Source organism: Lynx canadensis, chromosome B4, assembly GCF_007474595.2.
Source record: "Lynx canadensis isolate LIC74 chromosome B4, mLynCan4.pri.v2, whole genome shotgun sequence".
In the NCBI taxonomy this organism is placed as follows: domain Eukaryota; kingdom Metazoa; phylum Chordata; class Mammalia; order Carnivora; family Felidae; genus Lynx; species Lynx canadensis.
This window is the reverse complement of record NC_044309.1, coordinates 36,422,588-36,443,759: the sequence shown is the minus strand read 5'-3', so window position 1 is coordinate 36,443,759 and position 21,172 is coordinate 36,422,588. Positions and strand designations below refer to the sequence as shown.

General features: G+C 35.3%; 1 protein-coding gene across 11 annotated transcripts in view; it reads left to right on the top strand.

Moving 5' to 3' along the window:
* Positions 1–21,172, top strand: part of ERC1 (ELKS/RAB6-interacting/CAST family member 1) — a 517,187-nt gene that overhangs the window by 235,958 nt on the left and 260,057 nt on the right. For 8 of the 11 annotated variants that reach the window (XM_032593893.1, XM_030321381.2, XM_030321379.2 and 5 more), the window contains one exon: positions 13,973–14,104. The exons of the other annotated variants lie outside the window; for them this stretch is intronic. In XM_032593893.1, the coding sequence (XP_032449784.1) occupies positions 13,973–14,104 (132 nt within the window). The remainder of the gene's footprint in view (positions 1–13,972; positions 14,105–21,172) is intronic. 11 annotated transcript variants of the gene reach the window in all.

Genomic DNA, 21,172 nt, shown 5'->3' with positions numbered 1-21,172 from the left:
GGCTTGTGAAAGAACATAGGAGCCAACCTGAAGGAGCACCTAATGTCTCATGTTAAAACAATTTGAGTAAAAAGATAAATAATGGTAATATTTGAATTTAATCCATAGAATGAAATAAATATGAGCTCATATTGATATAAATAATCAAATGCATAAGTAAGTAGGGGGGTGAGAGCAGTTCTTTCCCGAAGAAGATTTCTAATTAGTAAGTGTAGAAGGATGCAGATTTTTAAAAATCACCACGAAACAAACACCTCAGTAATAAGTGTTGCAGACCAGATCCAGTGATGGTTGTGAAAATTAGTGGGTGAACATTTGAGGAATAATAGTCTCAAAATATATTCCCTGAGATGTTTATTAGGTATAAAGGGAAGACTAACATTTCTGTGAACAGACCTAATAGTCACCACCTTAACAGAATGATTCAGGTTCGCATTAGCAGTAGTCAGATATTGACATCATGGTCCCCTTGATATGATGTACTGATAAAGTAGACAATCTCATATCTGTGCTCTTTCTCCAAAATGTATAATCTTATTCCAGTTATGAGAAAATACCAGACAAATCCAAATTCTGGAACATTTTTATAAAATAACTATGCAGTACACTTTAAAAGTGTCAAGATTGTGAAAGACAAAGACTGAAAACTATTGTAGATGGAGTGGCACTTAGAAGAAATGTTAACTAAATGAACTGTGGGATCCCGGATTGAATCCTAAATCAGATACAGGACATTAGGGGAAAACTGTTGAAATTAGAAGAAGGTCTTTAGTTTTGTGAAGAGTATTGTACCAATGTAAATTTCCTAATTTTGATCACTGTACTATGGTTATGTAAGCTCTTAACATTAGAGGAGGCTGGGTGGAGGGGTATATGGGAACTGTGTACTAATTTTGCAGCCTCTCTGTATTTTTATAATTAGTTCAGAATTAAAAATTTATTTCAAATTTTCATTGACTCTTTTCTCAGCACTTTTTTTTTTAATGTTTATATATTTTTGAGAGAGAGAGATAGAGGATTGAGCATGGGAGGGGCAGAGAGAGAGGAAGATACAGAATCTGAAGCAGGTTCCAGGCTCTGAGCTGTCAGCACAGAGCCTGATGTGGGGCTCAAACCCACAAATTGTGAGATCATGACCTGATCTGAAGTCAGAGGCTTAACCGAGTGAGCCACCCAGGCATCCATCTCAGCACTTTTAATTATCCACTTCATGTTCTCATTCCCTTGAAATAAATGAGCTGTGAATTTCAAAAACATCTTACCTCCAAGCTTAATGATACAGGATAGATACCTTGGGCTTTTTTCAAATACCATTTCTAAATTCACAAAGCAGATATTACTGTGTTCTCCATATTGTTTGATATCTTAAAGCCTTAGTTTAATTTAGAACTTAATTGAACAAGTTGATTGTTCTGAAAATCTGACCTAAATCATAAAGCTATGATATGAAAATATGGCTATTTTATTAGAGTTGATGTACCTTGATTAGTCTATATCCCTCCAAGATATCAGGCTTAATTTTTACTCATTTTCCTTAGACATACTTGATGTCTTTTATTTATTCAGTATAAAATTATCAAATGCTTTCTACGTGTAAAAGTCTGTTGCTAGACTTGATTATATAGTAGTGAAAAGACATGCTCCCTACAGCCTCTGGAGCATATTGCCTTATGGGGAAGACAATGTAACATAATGATAAAAAGTCCATAGAAATTAATTTTGGGGACTTGAGTTTAAAAATCATATTGAAGTCTGTAGGAATCAGTCATATCGTCTAGAGGTAAAATATTAACAGAAGAACCTGGACTTAGAGCTGAGCTGTTGGAATCCTCAGTAGGTAGAGATGGGTTTGGGTAGGAGAGGGTGGTGTTTGAAAAGAAACTAAAATGAAAAGGCCAGTTGAGATGGGAGAGAAAAAGGAGAATATGGCATTATAGAAGGCAAGAGAGAAGATGGTCTCCAAAGTGGGGAGTAAGTACATCATGGTAATGGTGCTGAGAGTCTGAGAAAGAGGACAGCATCACTGAGTGGTCTGATCCAGTGTATTCAAAATGGTCAACAAAGAGCAGTGATCTCCCTGGGCTAAGGTAGATAAATGTCTTCCATTCCATCTTATTGACCTTGGAGATAGTAGATGGTCCTATACTGATCTATACACTTGCCTTGGCCAGTTTTTCTGTCACACACTCACCAAATTTCACTGCCCTTCACAAAGTCTTTGTAATGTCTATCTTTAGGTATATATGTGACTGATATTAAGACTTGATAATACAATGGTTACTTAAAGTGTTTCTAGTATGATCCATATATACATCTAAACTATTTTACAATTCCATTCAATATTCATGAATAAAGTACATGAATGATAAAAACAATGCTCCACATATTGGTGATGACGCATATTGGTGATGAGCCTTTTCTGCTGTCGTGTTTTTTAATTATAATGCCTCTTCTCTTGATAGTCTGCGTTTAATTTTGCTGAACTTTGTTTCCCTTACTCAAGAATTTAGCTCTGTATTAAATTTAGTTCTGAGTTGTTTCATTAATATTTTTTTGTAAGCTGTATTTCACCTTGATTGGCTAAATAAGATTTCAGAATAATCTGTAGTTGTCCTCAGTAAACATTTATTGTGTGCCCATTATGGAACTGTCACTGTGCTGAGTGCTGTGATATGCTCTTTTTGTCAAAAGGTGTGTTATAGTGCAATTTGTAAGTAATTGCTGTATAAAAAAACGAAATTAGGCAAATCCCAGCAATAAGGACCTCCTAAATAAACATTATATGAAAGCATAATCTTAGCTGATTTGACTGATGGTGATGTTGCGATTAGGAAATCTCTTTGTTGAAAGGCTGCCTATCTTTATAAGGTTCAGATCAGATGCTTCCTCCCTTGTGAAGCCTGCCCAAATCCTCACAGTTGGTATTAATCAAGCCTCTGTTGTAATTCCATTAGACTTTGTTTCTGCTTTGATATCTGTTTTATCCTACTTTATATTACATACTAATAATTTGTGTGTTGTTTCCCCCATATATTTGAGTTTGGGAATTAGGTCTTGGTATGTTGTACATAGTTGGTTCTCTCTAAAAGTGTTTATTGATTTCAGTTGAATTGATAGATGTCCAGAACACTCATTCACAAGCATCTTAGCCTGGCCTTTGGAGTCTCCCATCAACCAAACCTTTAAGTATTTCTAACCTCATTTTTAGGTGAGATACTTCCTAGTATAGCTACTATATTCTAGAGAAGCTATAGTGTTGATGTTTCGTAAATACGGTTTGTTGATTTTCTAATCTATGCTCTTTTTCTTATACAGAATCTTTTCCCGGTGGATTTCCAGTTTTACCACCTAAACATTCTGGCTTAAAATTAATCTTTGTTTATGATCTGTACCCTGTTTTGTTATTGTCTTATCTATTGTTCCTCAGCCTATATGTTTAATTATACTTTGTCATTTTATACTTTTTAATATGTTATAATTGCTTTTGTATGATTTAATCACTTTCTCTTCTGTGCTAGTTTATATCTGCCTTAGGTTAAGGGCTGTTTTAAACATATCTTTTCAGCCTTTCTTAAATATTGTTTTACATAGGCAGCCATTCACTAACTGCAGCTATAATTGTTATAATAAAATTTAAGTTACAAATTAAAAAAATTGTATGATGCTACAATATTTAGCATTCTAGTAGTCTTTAAAATTTCATAGATTACTCTTTAAGGACTTTATATATATATATATGTATATATATACACACACACACACACGCGCGCACACATATTTTAAATGTTTATTTTTGAGAGAGAGAGAATGAGAATGAGAATGAGCAAAGGAGGGTTAGAGAGAGAGGGAGACACAGAATCCGAAACAGGCTCCAGGCTCTAAGCTGTCAGCAAAGAGCCTGACACGGGTCTCAAACCCACGAACCACAGGATCGTGACCTGAGCTGAAGTCAGCCGCCCAACCAACTGAGCCACCCAGGCACCCAGGACTTCAAATATTTTAACAAAGAAATGTTATCTGTAGTTAGTTGAGAATATTTACCTTATATGCTTTTATTTTTTAAGTAGTAACACTCACTTTGTCTTTTGACAAAACTATAAGTTTTAGTCATATTCTAATAATAAGACAAAGTAGACTGAAGGTGGGTAGGGATGAAGCTTGGTTTGATAGTGGTTTGGTGCTTTGTTTTTATTTATAACAAAGATAAGTATTTGAATTTAACCTTGAGAGAGGGTACTGTCACAGAGATTAATGGGACTGCTGAAAGAACACTGTGGCTCTTGTGAGTCAGCTCTCCTGAGACCAATGAATATTAACAGCAAAGTTCAAAGAAAATGAAGACAATAGAAACAGTGACAGGAAAACTTTATGTATATTTAGACATATTCTCTTTTCAGAAGCATTATCAGTGAAACATTTGTGTTTTTCTTTAAAAATTGATTGGATTTTCTGTATCAAAAGCAAACATTCTTCCATTTGGGTAAGAGATGTTTTTCCTTTCTGAAATGAAGACTACTTATGTTTGGTTTTCACATTGGCCATGGGGGTAATTATTTAAGAAAACATTAAAAAAATTAAGATTCTCTGATCTCTTTCTAGAAATAGTATGTGATGTGTCACCTAATATATTAGGTACCTGTAATATATTAATGATGTTCTTGTAAAAATCAATTTTGGTTCCTTAACAAATATTCTCCTTGACCTATTTAAAGATTTAATCCTATGTCATTTCTTCCTCTTTAATTTTTTTCTTTGGCAAAACAGGTCTTTTTCTGTCTAGAATATGGACATAGGTGGGTGTTTATGGTGTTCTCAAGAAATATTAAATGGACTTAGGGATCACACTGGAAAAGTATATACAAATTAGGTCCATTTTTACAACCCTGTGCATAGTTGCTGGAATTAAGTTGAAAATTTGGCTTTCTTGTAGGTGAAGCACCTACTCAAATTTTTGGCATGTGTGCAGTTTTTAAAAGGTTTTAGCCCAAACTGTGCTGCTTTTTACCATTTAGAAAACAAAAAACAAGTCATAAATAGTTATTCTAAGGAACTCTACAGTGGTTGAAATAGACTCCGCAGATACTTTTCTCTCTGGCCAAAGTTCAGTTCTATTTGATTGCCAGTGAAATTTACTGAAAGAATGTTTATTGATAATATTCATGTGTAGTCTACTAAGATGCTTCCTACTGTTAAGGTTAGCCCTATTCTCTCTCTCTTTTTTTTTTAAATATTTATTCATTTTTGAGAGAGAGAGTCAGAGAGAAAAGGAGACACAGAAACCAAAGCAGGCTCCAGGCTCTGAGCTATAAGCACAGAGCCCGATGGAGGGCTTGAACTCATGAACATTGAGATCTGACCTGAGCTGAACTCAGATGCTTAACCAACTGAGGCACCCAGGTGCCCAAAGGTTAGCCCTATTCTATGGGAACTTTTAGCCACATCCTTTTAGCTTATTATAAGAATGCTCCCCATAAAATAATGGCTGGTTAAAGTTACATTTGGCACTAAAATTCTTACAAGTACTATATCCTCACCTCAGTAAAATGAATGGTTTAATCCTTTCCTTTGTGTTGTTGTGGAAACTCCTCCTTTGTATTTGGAAAGTGAAGTCTGTAATAAGATTCTTATTTTTAAGAGAGAGCAGAAGCAGGCTTTATATATCCCTTTTGCTAAGACCTCAAAGGCAAAAGTCATCCTCTTATAGACCACATCAGTTATTCATTATTTTAAATAAAAGGTTATCTTTGGCATGTTTGGTAAAGACTTTGAAAATTTGTGCTTGTTCTTTTAATGAGCATTATATTTTATTTTATTTTATTTTTGAGAGAGAGAGAGAGAGCATGCACACAAGCAGGGGGAGGGCAGAGAGAGAGGGAGAAGGAATCTGACCGCACAGAGCCCAATGTGGGGCTCAATTTCACAAACTACAAGATCATGACCTGAGCCATAATCAAGAGTCAGTCACTCAGTCAACTACCCCTGTGCCCCTCTATAAGCATTATTGATCAGAGGAGACATGTACTAGGATTAGGCTAACCCTAAGTCCTTGCTCAAGTTTTGATACCAGAATTTTTAAGATAAAAACCTGGCTCATCTACATGGGATATTTTTACTATATATTCTGTAAAATTTATGTAGGGGTGCATGCTATCAGTGCGGAGCCTGCTTGGGATTCTCTCTCTGCCCTTCCCCCCTCAAATAAATAAATAAGCACCATTGTATATGTATATATTTCTCTTTCTTTAATGAAATGCATCTGCTCTTGTTTGACTTTGATTTTTAAAAATTAAGGTTATAACAGAGTTCAACTTTGAGTGCGGGAGATGTTTGAGGGACTATGGACAGAAGGGGGAAGAAAATACCTTTAAATTTTATGCCAAAGCATTTCCTTAAAATAAAAAATAGTTGGTGTATAACCAAATTCTGTCTCTGTGTTAGGGTGGCTTTCTTTTCATAAAATTGACTTCATCAGTGCATCTAGCTTCAATTTTTTTCTCCCAGTTTGCATCTAAGCAGTTGGTAATTGAATTCTGACATGTTGAATGATTCTAATGAAATCTTCTGCATGTGTTTGTATGCTTGGAGGATGGGGAAAAGAGAGGAAGAATAAGCAGTGGGGTTGAGAGTAATAAAAAATTACTGTCTCTTTATGTTAAGGATAATGGATAGCAGTTAACATTAATATGTTAAAGCTATATATAAATGACCTCCATATATATATAAATGGCCATATATATAAATGGTCATATATAAATGACCTCCATAACCAAGGCAGAGTTCAAGTTGGGAAAGTGATGAGTGAACATGGGAGGCTGGGTTACCTTGGAGAATCTTTGTGAGATTTGCAGTGACCTTCCCTCTGCTGTTGACAGAGGGAGAAGCTTAAGAAGATCTGTCATTATCCAGTGATTTCTTTCTTTCTTTTTTTTTTTTTATGTTTGTTTATATTTGAGAAAGAGAGAGAGAGGGAGGGAGGGAGGGAAGAGCAGAGGGAAAAGGAGACACAGAATCCAAAGCAGGCTCCAGGCTCTGAGCTGTCACCACAGAGCCTAATTCTGGGCTTGAACTCAAAAACCATGAGATCATGACCTGAGCCGAAGTTGGACGCTTAACTGATAGAGCTACCCAAGTGCTCCTCAGGTGACTTCTTTTTATGGTACTGTAGTATTGTACCGTTTTTCCTTTTAATTGTGAGGAAGATGTTTGAAGAGAACAAAAAATTATTTTTAATTGGTGGGTTTTTTTTTGTTTGGTTTGCCTTTGCTGTCCTTAACGAATGTTTGATTTGAAGGAAAGGCTGTGGAGACTAGAGTCTTAGAGCTGCAGTGGTATATAGTTGATGTTGACAGAGCTGATGTCAAGAAGCAAAGTTCAGATGAGTCTATTAGGGGAATTAGTAGTATGGGATTTGCTAGAATCTGGTCTTCTTGTTAATTTGCCTCAAGTTACAGCTGCCACAGCTTTTGCCCTAATCTCATTCGACTATAGGAGTCTTCTTATTTAAGGATATGAAGAATTCTTTGGTAGCTTCCCACTTCCTCTCTCCCTCTACCATACCCCCAAAACTAGTCATACACACCCCCTGCTTTGAACCCTATATTCTGTAAATGAAGTGATCTTATTTGACCTTATTTGATAAGTGTAGTTGTCATAGTAAGTAGGCTTCAGCACCTAATCTCATGGTAGGAAAACTGGTCTTTGTTAGTTTTGATGAGTGCAAACATAACTTACAGCAGTTGAAGTAAAATTCTAAAGATATTGCTCTCATTTTAAGTGATACAAACTATTTAAAATGGTAAAGCATGTTCCTTTCCTGTCTCCAGATGGCTTTTAAGTGAGTTGTCTGTGGTATACAGTACATTCTAAATTTAAGGTTGCCTAAATTCGTTAAATAGAGTGAAATTCCAAGTTAGAGCAGGTGAATGAAATTGAAGTTTCTTCCTCTATGTGGTTTTTCCCCCCACCCTGCCAATTTAACGTTTTTCTAAATAGTGAGGGCTAGACAGTTGGCTAACTCCAAATAGTACAAATAATTCCTCTCTATGTAATTTTAAATTAGACTGTTTTTTTTTTTTGCTAAATTTTGTGATTTTTTTTCCCCCTTAAGAGTAAAATCAATTATAATGAAAATTCATAGGGAATTCATAGGTGAGGGCCAATTTCCTTAAAAATGGGTTTGTTTCCAAAAGAAAGAAACTTAACTAAAATGTGAGGACTAAACCTATTAGTATTCTCTATTACATATAGCTATTTAAACATTTGCCCAGTAATTTTTTCAGTTGACCTTTGATTGATTGGCATATTGAGTATTCTTAGTACTGAACTACTAACAAATTAAGTTGGATTACTTTAATTTTTACCATAATCATAAGAAAATATTTCACTAGAGGAGTGCCTGGGTGGCTCAGTTGGTTAAGCCTCTGACTTCGGCTCAGGTCACAATCTCTCAGTTGGTGAGTTTGAGTTCCGCATTGAGCTATGTGCTTACAGCTCAGAGCCTGGAGCCTGCTTCAGATTCTGTCTGTCTCTCTGTCTCTGTCTCTCTCTCAGAAACAAACATTTTAAAAAATTTATAAAACAAATATTTCATTAGAACTCAATCCCATCATGAGTTTTATTCTGAATAATTGTTGACAAAATGTATATTTTGCTGATAGCCAATGGATATCCCAATTTTGTGAAGTCTGCTTGATATTTGTCTTTTACATTTTAGGTAATCTAGTGTTAATTTGGTTCCATTTTAATATACTCTCATAGCAAAAGCTATGTCTTTCTAGTAAGACCCTGTTATCCTAACAGGTATTCTACTCTCAAGCAGTTATGATATTCACTGTTGTCATGCTTCATTGCTTCATTTGATAATTCAGTTTTCTTATACTAAAGGTATACTCTAACATGCTATGATAATCATCTTCCAAGATGGCCCCAGATCATTGTCACCTCCTGGTGTTTGAGCCTTTTTGTAACCTCTCCTACATTGTGTCAGGATTAGTCTGTGTGAACAGTAGAAAATGTCAGAAGTGATAGTATGTGACTTCTGAAGCTAGATCATAAAAGACATTGATGCGTCTGCCTTGTTCTCTTGGATCACTTGCTATGAGGAAAGCTAGGCGCCATATCGTAATGACACTCAGGCAGCCCTGTGGAGAGGAACAGAGACCCCTTGCCAATAGCTATCACCAACTTGCCAACCATGTAAATGGAAGCAGAGGACTGAATCCTGACTGACGTATTGACTATAACCCCATGAGAAACCAGAACTGTTTGGCTAAGCTGTTTTTGAGTTCCGGACCCACAGAAGCTGTGTGAGATTAAAAAAATGTTCACTGTTGTTTTAAGCAGCTATGTTTTGAGGCAACTTATTATATTACAATAAAAGGCTAATACTAGGCACTTTATATCTTAGGTATTAAAGTGATATGCCATATGCTGAATTCTTTTTCCTTTAAATCCATAGTTTGTTTTTCTCTGTTGGCAGAATAGTTAGTGCTATTTGAATTAGGGCTTGGTGCTGTGTCTTACACATATGCTGTTGGGATGTTTAAACTTTTATCTCAAAAATGTTCTTATTAAAATATACCATCATTACCTAATGACTGGAAAAGAATTTCTTTAAAAATATTTCTTTATTTATTTTATTTTTGAGAGAAAGAGAGAGAGATAGGGTATGAACAGGGGAGGGGCAAAGAGAGAGGGAGATACAGAATCTGAAACAGGCTTCAGGCTCTGAGCTGTCAGAGCCTGACACGGGGCTCGAACTCATGAACTGCAGGATCATGACCTGAGCCGAAGTCGGACGCTTACCCGACTGAGCAACCCAGGCGCCCCAGAAAAGAATTTCTGATAATTTTGACATGCTATACAAATTATTGGCATGAAAAAATTCAACTTTTGAATAAAAAAACGAGGAAGAGTGCCTTAAAATTCGTATATATTTTTTCACCATTAGCACTATCTTGCAGTATATTTGCCCAGACTGTTCTCTTTCCATAGTATATAGTTAACCCATATGTTTAGAGTATCCGTACCTGAAATAGTTACACATTTATAACTATTGCCAGAAATTCTTGTATTTTTACTAATTTATTTGCATTATGTGCTTCTCTTTTAACATATTTTTAAATTTGATATATTTTTTTTTCTGAACAATACCTATTTATATCATTTACAAAGTGAAATAATGCTACATGGCTGACAATTAATTGTGATAGCCCTCAACCTCATTCTTGTCTAACCTGGATTCCTGCTCCCCTGAGACAAGTACTTTCACCGTTTTGGTTGTTTCTTCTGTTTACTTCTCCCTTTCCAAATAACATTCTTATATTGTTGTTTTCTTATTTTCCTTATTTGGACATTAGTTACCTGCTGACTTCTTACTGTGAATGATAAGGAATTAGCCTTTTAATGCAAGTTACCACACACACTTCCCTCCTTCCATCTCGTAGTTTATTAAGTTTTACCTTATTATGTCTCAAGCACGTAGTATATTATGATTACATTTCCTTTAGTTTACCTTTAGTTTTTCCTGTTGATAACAACAGCTTTCGGTTTTTAAATTTGTTTTATTATGTATCTGTATACATATCACCAGTTTATTCCCAAATTCCTTTCTCCTACTCTAACACTCCTTTCATTATTGGTACTATTGTAGAATACATCAGCCCTTATTTATTAACCTGGTAATCCATTCATCCACCGTTTTTTCTTGGAAACACCGTTCCGTGAGTATCTATCCTCTCCTCCAGATTGTAGTTATTCTCTAAGCTTGTCATTACCTCTAGGTTCCCTTCACCACTCATTTGTGGTAGACTCCTTTTTTTCTGGATCCCATGTCTTCCTCTTTGTATGTTTACTTCTTAAGTTTGTTGGAGCACATTCCTACTAACTTTCTGAGAGAGTTTGTGGTGTGAAGTAAATTCTTCCCTTACATTTGAATGATAGTTCGGATATAGAATTTTAGATCGGAAAGCATCTTTCCTTCAGAGTTTTGAAGGTATTACTTCAGTGGTCTTCTAGTTCCCTAATGTGTTTCCAATAAAAAATTCCAGTACCTTCCAACTTTTTATTCTTTGTGGGTGATCATTTTTGGTCTTTCCAAACTTTTAAAAATCTTTTCTCTAGTATTCTAAACTTAAAAAAAAAAGAGAGAGAATACCCATATTATGGTCTAAGTGTAGAAAATGTCACTGAAAGTGTAACAACAAGAACAGATAATTATAAATATGATCTGTCAGTGTGTTTAGGTGTGCCAGTGTGCCAGTATTTGTAGAACTGAAAGATTCTATTCATTTTTGGCATTTAGATACTTTATTAAATGAAACAGATTCATTTTATTTTATTAAATGAAAATTTATTAATATTTTATTAATTTATTAAAAACTCATTAATATTTTATTAAATGAAACAGTTTCAAGGTGTGTAATTCAGTACAAAGGAAACTTCCTTGTTTACCTTATCAAACATCTATTAAGATTCTGAAAATAAAGCTGGAGCCAAATCTTACTCACTAGACGGATTAAGTAGTTATGGACTTTATTGGTGTTGGTTTTGAAGGTGATGAGGGTATTTGGTGTCTTCATTCTTCTGTTACTACCCTGGTTTATTACAGCTTCCTTAGAGCAAATGGTTCCATACTTAGTTTTACCTTGAACTTAGATAGTATAAGTTATGTAATTTTTCGTATTTCATGAATATTGTTTAATAGTTTTCTTCTTTTTATTTATGGTGTTTCTTGGCTTTTGTTCTTTGTCCTTATTATGGACACAGATTTTGAGCAAGGCTTTGTTTACCACAAAGTCCAGAAAACTTTTAGAAAAAATTTTTTTTTCCTTAAGTTTATTTTGAGAGAGAGAGAGAGACAGAGAGAGGGAATCTCAAGCATGCTCCACACCGTCAGCACAGAGCGCAATGTGTGGCTTTAACTCACAAATCTTGAGATCATGACCTGAGCTGAAACCAAGAGTCAGATGCTTAACCGACGGAGCCACCCAGGTGCCCCCTCTGGAAAACTTTGCTTAACTAAATGGCCTGGTGCACTGAGCTCATATGGTAGACTGATTTTCTTACTGGTTTTGATGAAACTTTCAGTATGAAAACCTGTACTGATTACCTGCATTATGATAAATTATTAAGTAAACTCTCTCTAAAAAAGTTTTACGGATAAAACTGCAAAGCTGCAGTCCGTGCAGAAATGCAGATAAGCCTGTTTGTTTGAAATAGGTTCTGGGAAGTTCTTTGGGATAATTTAGATTAGAATAACAGAAGCCTCTCAGGAGATCTTCAAAAGACAGCTTAAGAGTGAAGAAAATAACTGACCGGACAAAAACATAATTCTGAGTTATTCACAACCAGTTGATAATGGGAAACATTAGTGATTCTTTTTGCTTACAATTTGTAATTCAGAATCCCATGTTACTACAAATAAAGTTATTCATTAGACATTTTGAGAGGACTGAACTCACTGATCTGTCTCTTTCTACATAATCCTTCTGTTACATTTCATTTTCTTTGAATTGAAACTACCTTGGCCTTTGTTTTTACTGGCATCATTTCATTTCCCTTGGCGTTGTTTTAGGAACCTTCAGCTGAAGCTTCAACGGTTTTAGAAGCTGCACTCTGCTACTCATGGCAAGCTACCTGGAAGCATTAAGATTTCAAGAAAGCATTTTTTGATAGAGCTAAACTGTCCTGTACAAGGCAGAACCTTACTTACAGGACCAAATCAGGGTATTTTATAACATTTTCTACTAGAAGAATGAACACTTAAAAAAAAGGGGGGGGGGGGGACATGGCATGCATTACTGAAATGTGAATATTCTTTTTTTTAAAGATGCTATTCTTTTAGTGCTGGAAGAAAAATCTGACTAACCTTTGACAGATTTCAAGTTCTGGATTTTTGAAGACAAAGTTGTTAGGAAGGACTTTCTGTGCCTTGCACTTATAAAAGTGAACTACAATCTAATTAAATGAGAGTTGCACAAAAAAAGACAAAATCCTTTCATATCTTTTACTGATGGCAAGTATTCTGAAAGTTGGAGAATGTTTTAGTAACTCTTGTTCTTGTGTTTTTAATTTAATTGTATTAATAAAAGGCAGCACTTTATTTTTAATCTTTTGGTTCTAGAAGAATTTAAAGAGGAAATGCTTATAATCTGATGAATCTAATTCTTAATATTGCTTGGCCTTTGCTTCATTTATCCTTCTTATTTTAAGATCTTTCCTTTATTACATGTTCTTAAAGTCCTATAGGATTTTGTCTTTCTGATAGAAATCCATATTTACCTTCCCAAGAGTTAATTTTTCAGCTTATTTAGAATATCAATGCTAGTGGGAATTGATTGGCTAATGAAATTACTCATCCTTAACCAGATCACTTATATCCAGTTATCATTTTTAGTTTTCTCATATGAAATTAAGAGAAAACTTTGCTGTCTTGAAATCATTAGGAAACATCACTTTCATTTCTTTTTTTCTAAATTAGTTTGCTAATGAGTGTCTATATGAAGAATATAATCTGAAAAATCATGCTGTTTATCTAACTTTTTCATCTAGGCTGAACTTTTCAGGGAGAGAGAATGTTTTCGTATTGTGTCTTACTACTTAGGCTTCATCAAAGCTGGCTTAAAGCCCAGTTTAGAGAGTAGTTCAAAAACAGCTTTGTGTTTTTAAGTAATCAAGCCCTTGGCTGTGTGTGCTGCTTAACACGGTTTTATTCTCTGTGTTACAGAGAACAAATCCATCACAAGTTTCTCTTGCTTAACTAACTTGATGCTTTGCTCTTAATAATATTCTTCTTCAACCTCCTATTAGACTTCTTTTCTTCCCTTGTTCTTTCCTCTGTGAAGATATCTTTCTGGCTTGGATTTATTTCTGAAGGGAAGAATATTTAATAAGCAAATAACCTTTCTTGATAAATAGGCTCTCTTGGGTTAACTAATTAGTCTACTTCACCTGGTCTTCCATCGTTTTCCAGGACAGTCTCCGTAAGAAGGATGACAGGATTGAAGAGCTGGAAGAAGCACTAAGAGAAAGTGTACAGATAACTGCAGAGCGAGAAATGGTGCTAGCACAAGAGGAGTCAGCCAGGACCAGTGCTGAAAAACAGGTCTGCAATTTTATACAGTTACTGGCAATGCTGCTGGTTAAACAAAAGGTAAAACCCAACCAGTATAGTTTAGGCAAACTCTGTATATGTTTATAGGGTTTCAGAAGCACTTCATCAGGTACAAGTATTTGGACCTAAATAAGAATTGGAATTCTTATGTTTGCATAAGACTTGGCTCATGTTAATTGACTTATGATGTTAAAAATCTCTGCATTCATAATTTGGGACTTATTTCACATATATTTATGTAGTATATGCTCATGTATCTGTTGAGATGAAATGGAGCTTGTCTGTTTGTTGCAAGACTGGTCACAATCCTGCTTTTAAATGAATGGGAAAACACAAACAGATCTGAGTTAAAATGTTAATTTTAAATAGCAGATAGTTTATTTATACCCTGCCTTGTTCAAGAGAGCAGTTAAAGTTATAACAAGTAAAGGTGAATAGCAAGTATGAAGGACATAGATATCATGACACTTGAGACTAACCAATCAGTATGTCTCAACCCTGAGGTGACTTATTAAAGAGTTCTACTGTTGCTGTGTGTGGTGTTTGCTTTATATATTTTTCTACATCTTTTAGATCTCTGTGCAGTGGCTTTTAACTTTTTTGTTAGGAGGTATAACTAAAGATGGGAAATGTGAATGGAAAAATGGTTTTAACAAGTGAAGTCTCTAATATCAGTTTCCATTTTGAGAATATGAGTAGAGATTTTGAATCTTCCTTACACAGAGATCGTGACATTTAATTTTTTTAGTTATTGTTTCCTTTCCATTTCTTTGTTGGAGAAATATGGTAAAAAGAGTTCATTGAGAGAGTAACCTGAATCTTTTGGGAACCCCCATGATGAGACCACCAGTGGTCTTGTGAGTTAAGGTATACTGTTGCATAACAAGGAAGAAGGTGCATTCTGAAAGCAGGCATGGTGTAGTGTGTGCCTTAAGGAGGTCCTTTCTTAACTGTTAGTATGAGGATATGTTTTCTTTAATGTTAAGTGTAGAAAGACAAACTGATATTTATTAGCAGAGATTGAACTTTTCGTGTCTTTCAGTGCCTTGTTCCTACATAAATGCCTTGTCCACTTGTAATTTGAATATTTCCTCATGTACAGTTAAGTAGAGCTTGGGTAGTGGAGAGCTTCAGAGAAGGGATGGTGACAGTCATTGTTCCAGGGTGAAGAGGTGTTTTCTTTTATTGATTTTACCTTTTGTACATTCTTACCTTTATTTTCAAAATGACCCCATTTTTTTCTTTCTGTGAAGATTTTTTTCTGTTTAGGAATCATTATATAATGACAAGTCTTACATATTGGGAATCATAGAAATGTTGACAATTAATAATACATCCTGTCATTATGACATGTAAACTGGTATGTGTTTTTAAAACGTATTATTGTGTGAACCTAGTTATAATTTTCTTTTTGGGGGGTAGATTTATTTATAAATTTATGTGTTTATGTATTGTTTATTTATAATAGACTTATTTTAGATCAGTTTCTTTTTTTAGTTCACAAAAAAGTTGAGCAGAAAGTTCATGGAATTCCCATATATTCCTTCGTCCACCTCTTTTCCCTAGTGTTAACATTGGTGTGACAGATTTATTAAAATTGATGAGCCAGTGTTGATACATTATTAACTAGTCCATAGCTTACATTTTGGATCGCTCTTCATCTTGTTCACTTCTCTGGGTTTTGCCAAATGTATAATATCATGTATTCCCCATTACAGTATCATGCAGAATAGTTTCACTGCCCTGAATGTCCCCTGTGCTCCACTTATTCATCCTTCCTCCACCTCCGTAATCCTTGGTCTTTTTCCTGTCTCTCCAGTTTTTCCTCTTCCAAATGTCGATATAGTTGGAAACACAGTTTGTAGCCTTTTCACACTGGCTTCTTTCATTTAGCCTCTGCATTTAAGGTTCTTCTGTGTCTTTTAGTGGCCTGATAGCTCATTTTGTTTTACTTCTGAATAATATTCCATTGTATTGACATGCTACAATTTGTTTATTCCTTTACCTACTGAAGACCATCTAGATTTACTTCCAGTGTTTGGCAATTATGAATAAAGCTTCTATAAACATTATGTGTAGGTTTTTTTATGGACATAAATTATCAACTCAATTAGGTAAACACCTGGGAATTGCTGGATTGTATGGTAAGATTATATTTAACTTTGTGAGAAACTGTGAAACTGTCTTCCAAAGTGGCTATATATAATTTGCTTTTAATTACATGCTTTTTTCTTTCTCTCCTCCCTCTTTATCTTTTTCTTCTTTTCTACCATGCTGCTACTCATTGCCTATCTGAAGCTATTGAGTAAAATATTGCATGAGACCAGTCATTTGAGCTCTTAGTGGTTTAAAGTATGAAGAAGCCTCTTTTATGTTTGTATTTCTGAGGCTATATAATCTTAATCCACTGTCCCCTCCTGCTGTCATCTTCTGTTCTTTTATTTTTATCTTTTTCTGTCTTTCAGCTCTGCTGTTAATTTTACTTATATGTATTAATTGTATACACCAGGGTAATCTAGAAATATTCATTTGAAACATCTTAAATGGGTAAAGCTTTTTTTTTTTTTTTTTTTGGCTAGGGACATTTCTGTCTCTTAAATTTAGCCTCTGAGAAGAAATAACACCCTCTAATAGAAGGAGAATATCTGCATTTCTTGATTTCTTAAAGTGCAGAGTAAAATTGTTTGGGAACAGTCTCTCTTACTAAAATAAAATACAGAGCCTTTTAAAGTTTGAGAGGCAAAAAAGGGTCAAGGGAAAACATTTCTTCTTACAGGATCCCGTTACAGTTTCTTTATTCCCAATACATGCTATTCCATATTGAGCCTATGCCCCCAAATATAAAGATACATAATGATATAAAAATATAAAATATAAATGATATAAAAATATAAAATATAAATATAAAAATATAATGATCCAGTGAAGGAAGATGTCCTATAACCTGTGTTGGCAAATGGAGAAGTGAAAGTGAATATACTCCCATGGAGGGAAACCCAAGGGCTCCTTTTACTTTTGCTTTGTGCTTTTCCACATGGATTTTCTTTTTCTGAAACTTCTCTCTGCTCAAGTTTTAGCAGGTTTTGTGTTTTGTTGAATATGAGAATCCATTTTCCTAAAATGAGAATAGAGTAATTTTGGCTGTCTTAAGTCTCATAATTGTGAGGAGGTAGGGAGCAATTTCTTTAGTTCAGCAGTGCTGCTGTAAGGTTAAATTTTTGAAATGCTTTTTTTTTTTTTTTTAACTTGAAAAGAATACTTTAAATATCTTCACTAAGATTATTTTTTGAAGAAGTCTTTTACAACTACATTGCTAACCAAGGATTTAAAAAACCCCTCTAACGTAGTAAGACATTTTCTTGTGGCTCAGTAGGCTGGATTTATATGTTCCTAAAGTGCATTTTTTAATGTTTTGAGGGATAAAGATATATCCTCTCAATATAACTAACATTTACACGAGTTCTGACTTTTGTTTTAAAATCTCATTTTTAATAGTGGTATTCATTTTTTAAATTGCCATTTTGATATTATTTGGCTTGTATGTTAAGTTTAAATTTTTGACCCAGAAGATCATAAGGTTATACCTGTGATTTGTATGCAGGTACTTATAGATTAATGAGCATTTTTTTAGGATTACATCTTAAAAATTTTTTCTCAGGTATTATGCATTCCAGTAATTAAAAGCATTTGAACAACAAAAAATGGCACTCTTGATTAAACTGCATTTTACAGCCTACCTTGGGCCAGCTTGGTTTTTACTCTGGATCTCACAGTTGTACTATCCACCTTCTTCCTTCAACATGCAAGTTCTTTTCCTTTCCTGCCAGCTAGACAGGCAGGTGGGAAAGACAGGCTTTTGGCCTTCCCTGTCAGAAGTTCTTGATTCTTTATTGTGAAAATGGGCAGTATAGTCATTTAAACTTGATCCAGTTTCTTTGCATTTTGCAAAGTTAAATAGCTAAAAAAAAAAAGAGTAAAATAAGAAGGCAGTGCTTATGGAATGTACAGTGCATATTGGTGACAAATGCTTGCTTCATTATGATTCGCTTGCTTCTCCTGTTCCATTGTTTCTTTTGAAGGCAGTGGATTTTTTCTTGTGTTTCTAACTTCTTCAATTTTGACTTAATCAAATTTCTTATCCTCAGTCATGTCTGGTTTGTCAGACACATTTGTGGAGGAAGTGGAGCAAGGCACATGAGTGAATGGGGCCCAGTCTGCAACTGGCAACTGTCAAGTGTCCCATCTCTTTTTTTATTCTTAAAGATATATTAAATTCCCTATTGGTTGCAAATCTATCCAATCAGTTACACAGCATTTATCACCATGATACCCAAATACTTTTTCAAACAGAACAGTTGCCACTCCTGAAGCATCACTAGTAACTGGGTAGCCTACAGAAGATGATGTATGCTAATCAAACTATCATTGTACTCTTCAATCTTTTCCATTGCCTTCTTAACTTTTAGCTACTCCCAGAGTTGACAGTTTATTCTTTGGTCATATAAACATAGTCTTGTACTGGTCTGAATATTTATAGTAAGTTATATTTCTCATTTTTTAAATTAAGTGGCAGTAATGCTCAGAAAATAAAATAATGACCCTTTTACTTACGCTGCCCTTTCTACAAACTTTTATTGAATACCTTGTAGTTTTCCAGACTCTACAGTAAGCACTGGAAATAAAAAGGTAATAAAAATAGCCTCTGTCTCAAGAAGTTCATAGTTTGTTTGGAAAGACTGAAGAATGAACCTATAATTATGGTTCAGTTTGGTAAGTGCCGTGGTAGTGATCTGAATAAGAAGAGGAGGGACAGGCATACAATCCAGATTGGAGAGATCTATAGAAGGCTTCCTGGAGGAGATGGCCAATGCATGAGCTGAGTCTTAAAAAGAAAGAACTAAGCAAAAAAGATGTGGAAGGATATTCACCATATTCCATGCAGAGGGATCAGCATATGTGAAAACTGGAAGCATCCAGGAAACTTTAAATAGTGGTTAGTAGCTATAATTTAGGATAAATATGTATGGCATGATCTATGGGAGGGAGAACTGTGGGAGGGATAGGGAGGTGCCTGCAATCTGATCATGCTTAAGCAAATTTAGTCTCATGTTCTACTCCAGCATTTCATTTTATGTTCAAGGCAGTGGAGAACTATTGAAGGAACTTAAGCAGATAATATTTTTTCATGGGTTTGCTTGCTCATTCATTCATCCATTCATTCAACAGATCAACAGATCTTTATTGAGTATCCAGTGGTGCTGTGGTAGTCTGGGGTGATATATTGTGATGAATACAGCAGCTGTGGTCTCTCCCTTAAGAGAGCTTATAGTCTACAGAGAGATACAGATCCTAAACCAAAAAAAAAAAATTTTTTTTTTAAATTACAATTTGTCAGAAGGTCTGTAAAGAATAGGAACAGGTTTTCTGTAATAGGCAATAATTTGGTGAATTTGGAGAGGTTAGCACATATTTTTGATTGAATGCTCAGGGAGCATTCTCTGAGAAAGTAACATTTAACCTGGGTCTTTTTTTTTTTTTTTTGAGAGGGGGAGGGGGAGAGGGAGCAAGTAAGCAAGGGACAGAGAGAGAGAGAAAGAGAAGGGCGGGGTTTACCCCAATGTAGGACTTGAACTTATGAGCCGTGAGATCGTGACCTGAACCGAAGTCAGATACTTAACCTGGGGTGCCACCCAGACACCCTAATCTGTGTCTTAAAGGGTGAGAAGCCTGCCATGTGAATAGTGGGGAGAAATCAGTGTTGTGACAGCAGGAAGGTGAAAAGAACTAGACATGTGTGAGGACAACTGGTATGACTAGGGGGTAGGAGCAGTGTAAGGTGTGCAGGGTCTTATGTAAGGGGTGGCCAGAAGTCAGGGTTATTTTTTTTAGAATGGTGGAAGCAGTTAAACAGGTTTAATCAGTGCATGGCATTCTTTGATTTGTGGGGTTTTTTAAAAGAAATTTTTTAAGTTTATTTATTGAGAGAGAGAGTGCTCATGTGAGTGGGAGAGGCCTCGGCAGAGAGGGAAAGAGAGAATCCCAAGCAGGCTCCACAATGTCAGTGCACAGCCCGATGTGAGTCTTGAACCTATGAACTGTGAGATCGTAATCTGAGCCAAAATCAAGAGTCGGACACTTAACCAGCTGAGCAACCCAGGTGCCGCTGATTTGTGTTTTTAAAAGGTCATCTGACTGCTAGTTGGAAAATGGATTCAATAAGGCTGAGTGGACGTAAGAAGATCAGATGAGTTGTTAGAATAGCCTGGGCCAGAGGTCTTCAAACTGAGGTGCACATAGACTTGGAGATGCATGAACATTTTCCAAAAAGGAGCACGGGCACAGGTCTTCAGCTTCTAAACATACTGTTCCTTCAAATTGATCTAAGATGTGTAGATTCTCTTTTTTCACTTCTCTTTTCAGTGTGCATCCCTCACTTTACAATAGGCACACCTCTCCTGAATCTTAGTATTTTATATTCCTCTAGGAGGAAAAAACCCTCTGGAACAGTAACAAATGGATAATTCCAAATATTAGTGTTAAGAAGATGGATCAGAAAAGTCAGGGGGCGCCTAGGTGGCTCAGCCGGTTAAGTGTCCAGCTTCAGCTCAGGTCATGATCTCACCATTCATGAGTTTGAGCCCCACGTCGGGCTCTGTGCTGACAGCTCAGAGTCTGGAGCCTGCTTTGGGTTCTGTGTCTCCCTCTTTCTTTGCCCCTCCCCTGCTCATGCTCTGCCTCTCTCTCTCTCTCTCAAAATTAAATAAACATTAAAAAAAAAAACCCTCAGATTGTTTATAATTCTTTGTTTCCAATAAAATTGAAGGATAACCTAATTAAGTTGCCAGCTGATAATTATAAATAATTTTTAATGATGGGCTAATATATGATTTGGGGCATACAATTCTGAAGGAGTGCAAAATTTTGAGATATTGCTATAACAAAAAGCTCCTTCCATTCCTATTTACTTATTTATATAAAGGTTTCTTAGTGCTTACACCTATGGAAATGAAACATACAATAGGATTGGTACTGAATCCTAGGTCTTTTTTCCAATAAGAA